This window comes from Brienomyrus brachyistius, unplaced genomic scaffold (assembly GCF_023856365.1).
Source record: "Brienomyrus brachyistius isolate T26 unplaced genomic scaffold, BBRACH_0.4 scaffold34, whole genome shotgun sequence".
Taxonomy (NCBI): domain Eukaryota; kingdom Metazoa; phylum Chordata; class Actinopteri; order Osteoglossiformes; family Mormyridae; genus Brienomyrus; species Brienomyrus brachyistius.
The window spans coordinates 1669085-1683546 of NW_026042309.1; the positions used below are offsets into that span (position 1 = coordinate 1669085).

The following is a 14462-nucleotide window of genomic DNA, read 5'->3' on the forward strand; positions in this document are numbered from 1 at the left end:
GAACCTACTGATGTAGGAAATTATAGGTTAATCTCAAATCTTCCGTTCATTTAAAAGATCCTGGAAAAGCTGTTGCTCGCCAGCTGTCTTCTTTCCTACAGAAAAATAATGCTAATGAATTATATCAGTCTGACTTTAGACCAAACCACAGCACAGAAACAGCTTCAGTCAAAGTAGTGAATGATTTGCTTATGGCTTCTGACAGTGGCTGTATATCTGTGTTGGTATTACTAGACTTAACTGCAGCATTCGATACTGTGGACCATAATATCCTCTTGGACCGGCTAGAATCTGTGGTTGGCATTAAGGAGACAGCCCTCTCTTGGTTTGGCTCCTATTTAAATGATCATTATCAGTTTGTCCACGTGATCAATGAATCTTCCAACATCACTAAAGTCAAATAAGGTGTAGTATCACACACACACATACAACAGGGCTGAGATTCCAGGCTGCCTGAGACAAGGCCTAGTCTGGTATGAGAGGTATTCAATTCAATTCAAATCAATTTTATTTATACAGCGCTTTTAACAACAGTCATTGTCACAAAGCACTTTACATTTAACCGGCCAGAACCACACCAAGGAAGCCTGAGGCAACAGTGGCAAGGAAAAAATCACTCTAGCAGGAGGAACCTAGACTTGGAAGGGGACCCCATCCTTGTCTGGGCGACCGGGGAGCATGAAACTGCATTTATACTGAGATTCATTAGAGTTCATATAGTTATGAAGTCCCAGTTGGTTTCATGTTGTTCCCTCCAGGAATCCAGGTGTGAGTTCACATGGTGTAGAGTCGGCTCTGTATCAGCTCGGAAAAGAGAAGATGGAGAAGAGTTATTGCCCTACACCTAACCTAACCTCCGGCAGGACTAGAGTAACTATGGCAGCCTGGCTAAAAGAGAGACCAGGAAGGAAGCACAGACATGAGGGTTTCCAGGGGTTTTGGCGTCAAGCCAACCCGCCGTCCACAGCTTAAGTGATCAGCGAGAGTAGCAGGACGACAGCACCAATCCCCCATTTCACCTTTAATCTCAAATGACTATGAATCTCCAGATTTCCCTTTCACCTTAGAAAAAGGATTTAACTACCCAAAAGACTGGCTAAAGAGGTACGTCTTAAGCCTTGACTTAAAAGCAGAGATTGTGTCTGAGTTCCGAACACTAATAGGAAGTTTATTCCATAGCTGTGGTGCTTTATGAGCAAATTCTCTTCCCCCAAAAGTAACGTTGTTTATTCTGGGTATGAATAGAAGACCTGCATCTTGTGATCTAAGCGTACGATTTGGAATGTAGTTGCAAATGATTTCATTTAAATGGTCTTGCGGTGCAAGACCATTTACAGCTTTATAGGTTAATAGTAGTATTTTATAATCAACACGAAATCTAACTGGCAGCCAGTGCAGTGAAGATAAAATTGGGGTAATATGATCATATTTTTTAGTTTTGGTGAGGACTCTGGTTGCTGCATTCTGGACTAGCTGGAGTTTATTTAATGACCTCTTTGGACAGCCAGAGAATAAGACATTATAGTAATCGAGCCTGGAGGTAATAAATGCATGAATCAATTTCTCTAAGAGAGCATGTTCCTTAACTTGGCAATATTGCGCAGGTGAAAGTAGGCGGTACGGCTAATGTTAGAAGCATGTACATCAAACAAAAGATCAGAGTCTAGAATAACACCAAGGTTTTTCACAACAGTACTTGGTGTAATAGGTAGTCCATCCAGATTGACTGTGATGTCCGATAGTTTACTTCTGGTGGCTTTAGTGCCAGTAAGAAGAACCTCAGTCTTGTCTAGGTTCAGCTGGAGGAAGTTGTCTGACATCCACTTTTTGATATGCATTAAACATTCTTCCATTCTCTGAAGTTGCTGTCTATCTTCTGGTTTGGCCGATATATATAATTGTATATCATCTGCAAAGCAATGAAAGCTAACTCCATGCTTACGAATAACTAAGCCTAACGGTAACATGTATAGTGAAAATAGTAGGGGAGCTAGAACTGAACCTTGTGACACTCCGTATCTGACCTTGACATGTTCTGAGGAATCACTATTTAGATTCACATACTGATAGCGATCTGACAGGTAAGATTTAAACCAAGAGAGTGTCACTCCCCTTATGCCTACAGTATGTTCAAGCCTATGTAAGAGAATGGCATGGTCTATAGTATCAAAAGCAGCACTAAGGTCAAGCAGCACTAGGAGCGAGGCACAACCTTGGTCAGCAGACAGGAGAAGGTAATTTACTACCTTCAGTAGAACAGTCTCTGTGCTATGATGAGCTCTAAACCCAGACTGAAATCTCTCATAAATCTGGTTCTCCTGCAGAAATGATGTTAGTTGACTAGCTACAGGGTCTAGTAAACAAGTAGATGAATTTGAAAATAAAATTAAGGACATCAGTTCTGACTGGTTAACCCTGGTAAATGCTTCAAATAGGGTGCTTGCAGCATTGGCACACGCCATGGAGTATTCAAAATGTTCTGTCTAATTGAGCATATTTTTTGGTCAAAAAATTTCATAAAGTCATCACTGGAAAATAACGCGGACACACTTTGAGTAGTAGTCTGGTTATTAGTCATCTTGGACACCATAGAAAATAGGAATCTAGGATTATTTTTGTTTATTTCAATTAGCTGTGATAGATACTCTGATTTAGCGTCACTAAGAGCCTTTTTATAGCTACCCATAGCCTCCTTCCATGCTAGTTCGAACACCACTAGTTTAGTTTGACGCCACTTATGTTCTAATTTCCATGTCTCCTATTTTAACGTGCACAAGTCGTCATTATACCAAGGAGCAGTTTTATTTACTATGGTCTTTTTTTAATTTTACCTAGGGTGGAATTAAGTGTAGATGCTAAATAATCCGTAATGCTATCAAGTTCAGCAGGATTCGACATTAGTTTGGTTGAAAACGATAGCTCAGGGAGATTATCGATAAAGTTACTCACTGTATTTGACGTGATTGTACGTTTGGCATAGAAGCGAGTCGGGGGGTAATATTTTGAGCAAGGTAAATATTGAACGTAATAAGATGATGGTCAGAGATAATACTGGACTGAGGCAGTAGAGTCACATTATCTATATCAAGACCAAACGATAGGATTAAATCCAGGGTATGACCGCAGTTATGGGTGGGCCCAATTACATTTTGAGTGATACCCATAGAGTCTACTATATTCGTAAAGGCTATTGTCAGGGGATCATGTTCGTTGTCTACGTGAATATTAAAATCCCCCATGATTATTGAAGAGAGACGAGCAGAGGAGAACATCAGTCCCGCAGAGGGAGGAGAAAAGAAGCCAGGAGAAGAGCAGCCCGCGAGAAGCCCTCCTGAAGCCTGCCGGTGAAGGCCTGCTACCCAACAGAGAACTGCAACCAAGACAGAGCCTTTCACCTTAAAGCTTCACAAGGAGAGAGAATCCAAGGGGCTCCACTCCAACAACCGCTCCAGACGCCGCGCCTTCTTGGGTGCTACCATTCCCTCAGCTCATCACCTCTGCAACCTACTGCCAAGACCCCCTCCACTCTGCAAACAAGTAAACCAGCTTCCTTTCATTCTAACAACCTAAGCTGTTCTGTTAGCCTGCTTTATGACTTTAGGGTCGTGTTCCCACAAACTATGCTTGCTTTGCAGAAAAGTATTTCCCTTTTATGGTTACCTGTTTTAAATCTGGTCACTGCATTTTTATGATACATTCTGTTTGGTTCTATTCTGTTATTTTGTGTTTGTTGTTTATGTTTAAGGGGCGGCATGGTGGTGCAGTGGTTAGCACTGTTGCCTCACACCTCTGGGTCCTGGGTTCGAGTCTACGTCTGGGTTACATGTGTTTGGAGTTTGCATGTTCTCCCCATGATGTCGTGGGGTTTCCTCCGGATACTCCGGTTTCCCCCCACAATGCAAAAACATGCTGAGGCTAATTGGAGTTGCTAAATTGCCCATAGGTGTGCATGTGTGAGTGAATGGTGTGTGAGTGTGCCCTGCCTCGTGCCTATTGCTTCCGGGATAGGCTCCAGACCCCCCACGACCCAGTAGGATAAGCAGTTTGGAAAATGGATGGATGGATGTTTATGTTAAGTGTAATGTCTGTCTTATGTTAGTTGTAGTGTTAGTTAGAAATAAATGCATGTCTTTTACACAACTTCAGCCTCCGTTCATTGACTGCTCACAATAGTCCCTGCCTATGTGCGATCTGGGTACTAACCTCTGAAACCTCGACTGAAATATCACGAGACTCTCTCTCAACAGCCGTGAGGGGAGCTTCGCTACCGATCGTTTACATTACCTGGTGATGCAGCTCGCTGGATGAGCCTTCTAATCCAGGTTACTAAGCGATACTGGTAACTAGTGAATCCCATGTAAATCTCACATTAACCGACTCACGGGGATTCACAATTGAGTTTAGAGGAACCAACCATTCGGCATAACAATTAGTTAATAAACATCATTAAATAATGATTAATTCAAATGTAATTAATTTCAAAACATATTGTTGGAGATATTGAAACTTACCTGAGCTAAATATTCCTACAATGGTGTCCCACAGGGATCAGTGCTGGGCCCACTACTGTACACTGTATATATTGGTCACATTATCAGAAATCATGGTGTTCGGTTTCATTGTTTTGCTGATGATACACAGTTATATATATCTGTTAAGCCGGATGATGCATCACAGCTCTCAGTTAGAAGACTGTCGACTAGATATCCGGTGCTGGATGGCAAATAATTTCTTTATGTTAAACACAGAAAAACAGAAGTACTGTTAACTGGTCCGAAGGCGGCTCGAAATAAGTTTGACAACCTCAACCTTGGTGGTCTTCCTACCCAACCTGACACAGTGGTCAGAGATCTTGGTGTTCTGGTTGATTCAGATTTATGTTTCAATGCTCACATAAAAAGCATCACTAAAGCTGTGTTCTATCATGTACGGAACCTAGCCAAGCTTCAGAAGATGCTCTCCTTTCATGAAGCGGAAACACTAACACCTTTATAACTTCCAGGCTGGATACTGTAATGCCTTCCTTTCTGGGTGCCCATCTGGATCCTCACATAAACATCAGCTGGTACAAAATGCAGCAGCCAGAGTTCTTACAAACACTAAAAAATGTGATTATATTAGCCCTGTTCTATGCTCCCTTCACTGACTTCAAGTTAAGTCTTGGATTAACTACAAAATACTACTATTGACTTATAAAACACTGAATGGCCTTGCACCAGAATACCTTAGTAACCTGCTGGCCTTATACAACCCTCCTCGCTTTCTTCCATCTCAAGGAGCAGGATATCTGTTAGTACCCAGGGTAGAAAGAGCTACGGCAGGCTGCAGAGCTTTCTCTTAAAGAGCTCTTCTGCTGTTGAATAGTCTTCCAGCAGATGTGCGGGATTCAGGCTGACTTTCAATATTCAAGTCTAGACTAAAAACACACCTGTTTAGTTTAGCTTATAGGGACTCTAGTTCTAGCTCTAGCTAACTGCTCACTCCCAGTCAGACCTATATTATGAGGTGTAGAGCTGGGTGGGGATCGGTGCCATTGGCTTTGGATAAACTGAACTGTCAGTCTGTCACTTTAGCTTCACACCCCCTTGTGGAGTTTGAGTGCTGACATTCAGGGACTCCCCATGCCTGCGTTCCCACCTGCCTCTCCCTCCTACTTATGCTGCCATAGCCATATCTGCCAGAGCTTACATACTGCACTCACCTAACTGTTTGCACTGCCTCTAGTCTCCCCTCCTTTGGCTAACTGCACATTTTATTTCCCCTACTCCCCCTGGGCTGTGCTGCCTGCAGACCCCAAATTTTAAGGATATCCTGCCTACCCTGGAATCTGTGACGTCTCCACTACCTGTGACATCCTTCCGGCCTGCTCACCCTTCTGCCTGTGACATCTTCCCTGTTTACCCTGCTGCCGTACTACTGTTCTCCCTGCCATCTGAAGCAGCTCCAGCACTTGCTGTCATCACCTCCCTGCCCCCCACTTTGTGACTGACATGTTAAGATTGGGATAATGTGAATTAGGACTTTGCCATCTTGATCATTTGATGATCAAGTCCTTTGAGTCTGGTTAGGGTTAGGGCTTCCTCTGCTGCCCCCTGGAGGATGGGCTCCCCCTTTCAGTCTGGTTAGGGTTAGGGCTTCCTCTGCTGCCCCCTGGAGGATGGGCTCCCCCTTTCAGTCTGGTTAGGGTTAGGGCTTCCTCTGCTGTCCCCTGGAGGATGGGCTCCCCCTTTCTATCTGGTTCCTCCCAAGGTTTCTTCTTTCTAGGGTAATTTTCCTTGCCACTGTCCCCTCTGACTTGCTCACTGGGGGCTTTGGGTAGGGATGCTGTAAAGTGCTTTGAGATGATGTAATGATTTGAAAACACACTATACAAATAAAACTAGAATGAACTGAAATTGCATTCAGTGTTTGGGGGGGGGGACTCAAAATGATTATTTATTGCAATATTTTTAAACTAAATGACACATAAACATTTTTTTTACTTATCACCCAGCCCTAATCAACAATAGACTAATTGGAGAGCTATCACTCCTGTGAAATAGGTTTTTTAAAAAAATGTTTATTTGAATGATTTATTAATAATGATGTTTCATTCACCCCCAGGGGGAAATTGTCTTTTCGCCCCACCCATCGTGCTCTCCATGAGACACGCCGACACATATACAAGTGAGAGGAAGTTTGGGGGTCACAGCGCAGGATCGGCCAGCATCCAGCACCCCTGCAGCTGAAGGACTCAGTGATGACATCACTCTGCCGGCCAGGAGATCTGAACCAGTGACCTTCCACTCATGGACACAGAGTCTGAACCCAAAGAGTCAGGCACCACACTCAGTATTTACAGAAATGCTTCCTACAGCATCCAGAACTGAAACAAATATGAGTGGTTTTCCCACTATTAATGAAAACTGGACCTTTCTGCATGATGCTGTATCTTTGGTTATTTGTTACACAAAGGATGGTCGTGGAAATCTTGTCTTTTTTGTTTTTACTACATCACTACCTTCAGTTAATATAAACTAGATTAAAAAGGAACCTTGTTGATAAAAGAGGGGAAATAAATTACATATATACATATTCATTTTATATTTTAGAAAATGTTTATCTATGTCTGCCTGACTAGATGTGTCGTCACATCCTCAGCCAGGTGCAGCTGAGGCCAGCAGAGGGCGCCAGTGAGCAGCCAGAGACAGCAGTCATACAGAAGCTCCCAGCTCTGGGCTCCATCACATGAACACGCCTGCTGACAATAACACTCACATACCACTTATACACCCTATGGATAAAGAGCCCTCACTGTTTCTATAGCAGGTTAGGATGCTGTGCTGTGATCAGAAGGCAGACTGGATGGGAATGGAAACGTAGTAACAAACAAAAAGTGACATCACTACCTTCAGTCATTATAAAGTCTGTGGTCAGGATTAGCTACTGCTATACAAACAGCTATAGCTGTGATTATCAAAATAAAACCCACTTATTAATCCATGAGGAGAAATATATAATATATATTACACATTTCAAACAATATTCATGCATTACTGCCAGACCAGACATGATTTCCCATCCCCACGTCACTTACAGAGCCGTCCTGGAGTTCTTGACCACAGGCAGCAGCCTGCAGTGCTCTTCATCTGATCTGATGTATTTCTTCAGATCAAACACATCCAGCTCCTCATCTGACATCAGCATCACAAAGGCCAGAGCTGAGTACTGTGCAGGTGAGAGGTCATCTGCTGAAATGTTTCCTGAATTCAGGTATCTTTGTACTTCCTCTACTAGAGAATTGTCACCCAGTTCAGTCAAACAGTGGAACAGGTTGATGGTCCTTTCTGAAGATAAATTCTCCTGTATTTTGTCCTTGATGTATTGGGCTGTTTCCTTAATGTTATGTGAGCTGGTTTCTGTTGGCCCCAGTAGCCTTTGTAACAGAGTCTTACTGGAGTCTGTTGAGAGGCCCAGGAGGAAGCGGAGGTAGAGGTCCAAGTGTCCATTCTTGCTCTCTAATGCCTGATCCACTGCAGTCTTCAGCAGGTCAGCTGATGAGTTTGACAGAAACACATATAAAGCAGCGAGATACTCCTGGATGCTCAGATGCACAAAGCAGTACACCTTCTCCTGGTACAACCCATACTCCTCTTTAAAGACTTCTGTGCACACTCCAGAGTAAACTGAAGTTTCAGCAACATCAATGTCGTTCTCTGACAGATCTTGCTCATAAAATATGAGTTTGCCTTTCTCAAGGTTGTCAAAAGCAAGTTCACCAAGTTTCAAAAGGAATTCCTTGCTGTATTCCTTAAGCTTAGTTTCATGGTTTTTCATATACTTGTCATTTTTTAAACTTGTCTGAAAGATCAGGAAGTGTGTGTACATTTCAGTCAGAGTCTTTGGAATTTCTCCCCTGTCAGTCTCACTAAAAAGCCTCTTAAGCACAGTGGCTGAAATCCAGCAGAACACAGGTATGTGACACATGATGAAGAGGCTCCTTGATGATTTCACATGTGTGATAATCCTGCTGGCCAGGCTCTGATCATTAAATCTCTTCTTGAAATACTCCTCCTTCTGGGCATCACTAAACCCTCGTATCTCTGTCACCTGGTGGACACACTTAGCAGGTATCTGATTGGCTGCTGCTGGCCGGGAGGTTATCCAGAGAAGAGCGGATGGGAGCAGATTCCCCTTAATGAGGTTAGTCAACAGCACATCCAGTGACGTTTTCTTTGTTACATCAAACCAGCTCTCATTGTTCCGAAAATCCAGAGGAAGGCGACACTCATCCAGACCATCAAAGATGAACAAGACTTTATACCTAAACAGCTCAGTGGGTTCAAATGATTTCAGTTCTGGGACAAAGTGGTGAAGCAGTTCAATCAGTCTGTATTCACCCTTAATCAAATTCAGGTCCCGGAAAGGAAGAGCAAATATGAAGTGAACATCCTGGTTTGCTTTTCCTTCTGCCCAGTCGAGAATAAATTTCTGCACAGAGACTGTTTTCCCGATACCTGCCACCCCTTTAGTGAGTACAGTTCTGATAGGTGTCTCACGCCCACATAAGGGTTTAAATATATCATTGCACTTGACTGTAGTATCTTCTGTTCGCCTTTTCTTGGATGCTGTTTCAATCTGTCTCACTTCATGTTCATCATTGACTGCTCCAGTCCCACCTTCAGTTATGTAGAGTTCTGTGTAAATCTCACTGAGAAGTGTTGGCTGTCCTTCCTTAGCTTTCCCTTCAAATACATACTCAAATTGCTTCTTAAGTTTACATTTGATTTCCTGTTGCAGCATGAGCTGTCCTGAAAAGAAATGAGAGGAAAATGCACAAATTCTCACCGTGATCCTGACCAGTATGAGGAAGAATATTTTCCAAAAACACACTTTCTTACACATACATATCCAGATATTTCCCTGTGACTGTGAATGTGAAACTGAAAGTTTTATCATACGTATTTCACTGGAACACCGCATACAGGACCGTGAATAAGCCTTAGGCAGCCAAAGGAAATGTTTAAAGCCATTTATCTGGGTAGTAAATGTATATCTGCTCAGAACCAAAAAAAACACAAAACCCCTTTTCATTTCCCAAACCTCTCCTCAGGGGCACCACAGCCAGTCCATGTATTTGTTAAATTTCACCAACAGCTCACTTCATGAATTAATAAAATTAGTTTAAAAACTCAATGCGATATTGATCAGCCACATGAGGTGTGTTAGTGGTCAAGTAAAAAAATATGTGGATATACTGCACGATATATTTCACGACTTCAACATGAAGACCATTTAAACATCCTTTTCTCTGGCTGCCTAAGACTTTTGCACAATATTGTACATGTACATAATGTTATAAAGCTCTTACTCTTCTCCAGCATGTCAGCAAGATCATTTTGCTTCATGGTCCTCAGGATGTACAGTGTGATCTTCAGAGCTACCTCTCTAACACTGGTCTTCTCCATCTGACCATCACAGTCCAGGTCATTGTCCTCCTCCAGCTGAGGCTCAGAGCAATCTGGGTAATTCTGATCTAGGTACCTCACAAATGTCTTCAGCTCGTCCTTTAGGAACTTCATGACTTTTTCCTCTAGTGACTAAATTAAACACTCACAGTTAATTATTGCTACTTACATCAAACCTTTTCAGTTTCACTTGTGAATCATAGTTTAAAACATATTTTCTTTAAGATGATGAATTTATTATTATGCAGCTGTATAAGACATAAGCTAATTCACATACTGTAACAGCCAAGAAAATATATATCAGCAATAAATACCAACCTTCAATATCGATGATAAACCCGATTTATCATGTCGATCTGAACTGCATTCTTCCATTTGGTCTCTGTGAATTAGGCAGAAAGATAAAGACCTCAATTCATCCATCCATCCATTTTCCAAACCACTTATCCTATTGGGTCGTGGGGGGTCCAGAGCCTATCTCGGAAGCAATGGGCACGATGCAGGGAACAACCCAGGATGGGGGGCCAGCCCATCGCAGGGCACACTCACACACCATTCACACACACATGCACACCTATGGGCAATTTAGCAACTCCAATTAGCCTCAGCATGTTTTTGGACTGTGGGGGGGAAACCAGAGTAGCTGGAGGAAACCCCACAATGACATGGGGAGAACATGCAAACTCCACACACATGTGACCCAGGCGGAGACTCGAACCAGGGTCCCAGAGGTGTGAGGCAGCAGTGCTAACCACTGCACCACCATGCCACCCCCAGACCTCAATTCAACTACACAAATGTAACAGAAAAACTGAAAAGTTCACTATTAAAATTGCTGTTACTGCAGATAAAGAATAACATTGTGGTATATTACAACACCAATTCAAATAAGTTGGGACATTGTGCAAATTGTAAATGAAAACAGAATGTAATGACATGGAAATCTCATAAACCTGTATTATATTCATAACAAAGTATAGAAAACATATCAGATGTTTAAACTGAGACATTTTGCTATTTCATGAAAAATATTGGCTGATTTTGAATTTCATGACAGCAACACATCTCAAAAAAGTTGGGACAGGGGCAATAGGAGGCTGGAAAAGTTAGTGGTACAAAAACCCAACAGCTGGAGGAACAATTTGCAAATAGTTATGTCAATTGGCAACAGGTGAGTAACATGACTGGGTATAAAAAGAGCATCTTAGAGTTGCACTGTCTCTCTGAAGTAAAGATGGGCAGAGGGTCACAATCCCCCAAATACTGCACTGACAAATAGTGAAGCAATTTCAGAAAGAAGTTCCTCTGTATAAAACTGCAAAGAGGTTGAATAGTTCATCATCTACAGCACATAATGTAATCAAAAGATTCTGAGAATCTGGAGAAATCTCTGTGAAAAACCAGACTAGATGCCTGTGATATTTTGGCCCTTAGGCAGCACTGCATCACAAACAGGCATGATTCTGTAATGGAATCACTAAATAGGCTCAGGAATATTTCCCACAAACATTGTCAGTGAACACAATTCGCGCTGCCATGCACAGATGCCAGTTAAAACTCTATCATCCAAAGAAGAAGCCATATATGAAGATGATCCAGAATCACCGACGTCGTCTCTGGGCCAAAGCTCATTTAAAATGGACTGCAGCTGAGTGGAAAACTGTTCTGTTGTCAGTCGAATCTAAATTTGAAATTCTTTTTGGAAACCAGGGACACCATGTCATCCGGACTAAAGAGGAGAAGGACCACCCAGCGTGTTATCAGCACTCAGTTCAAAAGCCAGCATCTCTGATGGTGTGCGGGTGCATTAGTACATATGGCAGGGGCAGCCTGCATATCTGGAAAGGCACCATCAATGCTGAAAGGTATATCCAGGTTCTAGAGCAACAGATGCTTCCATCCAGACGACGTCTCTTTCAGTGAAGACCTTGCATTTTCCCACATGACAATGCCAAACCACAAACTGCATCAATTACAACATGACGGATTCGTAGAAGAAGGGTCCCGGTACTGAACTGGCCTGCCAGCGGTCCAGATCTTTCAGCCATTGAGAATATTTGGTGCATCATAAAACAAAAAAAAATGACATACAAGATCTAGGACAGTTGAGCAACTAGAATCCTGTATCAGACAAGAATGGGACAACATTCCTCTCCCAAAACTCAAACAACTGATCTCCTCAGTCCTCAGACATTACAGACTATTGTTAAAAGAAGAGGAGATGCCACACAGTGGTAAACATGGCCTTGTCCCAACTTTTTTGAGATGTGTTGCTGCTGTGACATTCAAAATTACCTTATTTTTCCCTAAAATGATGCATTTTCTCAGTTTAAACATTTTATATGTTTTCTGTGTTCTGTTAGAAATAAAATATAGGTTTATCAGATTTCCATATCATTGTATTCTATATTTATTTACAATTTGCAGAACGTCCCAACATTTTTGGAATTGGGGTTGTAGTTTGGAAAGATGTATCTGCCATGTTAAGCTTTATTCACTGGGGCGGCTTCCTGATTCTCTCATGACAGCAGAAGAGAACCAGTGACATCAGGCTCCAGCACACAGAGACACAGCAGGCAGGAAGGACAGTTTTCTATGCAGCCCTTTGTGCCCAGTGACATTTACAGTGATTCACTTCATTAGCAGAGCTAAATACCAGCATCTGATTCACAATCCTCAGTCAAGAAACTGGTTAAATAGCTTGTTGGTTAAATTCAGCATCTACAGGGCTAATGGGCCGAATCTGTCCTTCAGCACCTACAGGGCTAATGGGCCGAATCTGTCCTTCAGCACCTACAGGGCTAATGGGCCGAATCTGTCCTTCAGCACCTACAGGGCTAATGGGCCGAATCTGTCCTTCAGCACCTACAGGGCTACTGGGCCGAATCTGTCCTTCAGCACCTACAGGGTTCCTCCCCCCCCAGAGTGATCACACAGCTTCCTATGCAACCAGCAAACAGTGAATCCCCCCCCCGCTACCCCACCCCTGAATAAGGCTCTGCTTTGCTTATCAATGGAGCCGCCTGCTCTGTGAGCGACTGGCCCACGGCCGCGCCGGCCTGGGACTCGCAGGTGAGCAGGGAGCGTCAGATGGGGGGGGGGCACCTATCAGCTTGTTGCCCGCATCCCTGCCCCCCCCGCTTCTGTACCAGCTGGTACCTGGGCCCCCACTAGCTGGGGCGATACTGCTGCTTAAATATGACGAAACATTAAACATTATCATCCTGCACCTGTTCTCCATCCCAGTGGACATAATGTGCATGATGTCATCAGCGTGCGCCACTCCCTCTGGAATGTCCTACTGTATTACAGAATACTAACCGCTTCAGGGGTCATCATTTGTCTGTCAGCCAGCAGCAGTGAGGGAAGCTGCGCATGCAGGGCAGGCAGCCTGAGAGCTGACAGGGCCTGGGAGGGCAGAGTCTGACAGAGGAACACACCTGACCTCTTATCTGCAGCCGCATAACTGGCCCAGCTGCGCATGCAGGGCAGACAGCCTGAGAGCTGACAGGGCCTGGTGGGGCAGAGTCTGGCAGAGGAACACACCTGACCTCTTATCTGCAGCCACATAACTGGCCCAGCTGCGCATGCAGGGCAGACAGCCTGAGAGCTGACATGGCCTGGCAGGGCTGCGTGCTTTAGGAGCTCGATGGCTACCTCCAGGTCAGAGTTCCGACTCATGCAGCCCCCTCCGTCTGCATACTCGGACCGGATGCTAGTGAACGTCAGCACAGCCTCAGTGGGATCACTCTGGGTCGCCATCCGCGTCCATAACGCTGTGGGCCACGCCTGCTGGGGGGTGTCACACGAAGCAGGATTAAGGGAAAGTCTGACATATTTCGACAAGTCTGGTTCGTTTTAGTAGGAATTCCGTTCCATCGACGTGTCTTACATTAATCCCTGCTGAGCTACAATGGTAACTTAGGTGAGTGAACAAGGTTGATCCAGACCAGGTTAACTGTCTCACTTAGTTAAACAGATTGCCAATAGATCGTTTCATCGGACGAAATTCCGCGATCTCACTACTAATGTCATGTAATAAATATAATAAAGCCTATTAAAAAAATCACATTCCAAAACTCAACATTCAAATTAATTGCAAAATGATTCAAGTAAAAGCGTACCCATGTTAGAAAGGTCAAACATGAAATGCAATAACTCAAACTGAAAAAAAAATGTTGAAATAATATGAACAGGAAGATATTTTTATATTTTGTTTAGTCACTGTCTGATTTGAAAGTTTATTAGTAAAATAGCAAAGACAAGATACGGTTATTTGTACAGAACATTTCACAATTATGCAACTGAAAGTATTTTATGGAGATCAAATAATACAGAATAACATCATACAGTAAGAATGACACATGAACTCAACCCAGAAGGTTCCCCATTGGCTATGGAGATCGAGCCAGGAACTTTCGTGGTATAAGGTGACAGCATAAACCACTGTACCACCATGCCACTGTACTGGACACTTGTAACGTTTACATAACTTACACATTTAGTCTGTCTGCA

The 14462-nt window shown here is 43.3% G+C and overlaps 2 protein-coding genes across 19 annotated transcripts in view; one reads left to right on the forward strand and one right to left on the reverse strand.

The window, feature by feature from the left end:
* The window catches only part of LOC125721546 (interferon-induced protein 44-like), a 183762-nt gene that overhangs the window by 100429 nt on the left and 68871 nt on the right, over positions 1-14462 (forward strand). The gene's annotated exons all lie outside the window — the stretch shown is intronic.
* The window catches only part of LOC125721544 (NLR family CARD domain-containing protein 3-like), a 38253-nt gene that overhangs the window by 5631 nt on the left and 18160 nt on the right, over positions 1-14462 (reverse strand). For all 5 annotated transcript variants that reach the window (XM_048997488.1, XM_048997487.1, XM_048997486.1 and 2 more), the window contains 3 exons: positions 10266-10329; positions 9851-10079; positions 7577-9290 (listed from right to left, as the gene is read on the reverse strand). In XM_048997488.1, coding sequence (XP_048853445.1) covers positions 7577-9290; positions 9851-10079; positions 10266-10329 — 2007 coding nt within the window. The remainder of the gene's footprint in view (positions 1-7576; positions 9291-9850; positions 10080-10265; positions 10330-14462) is intronic.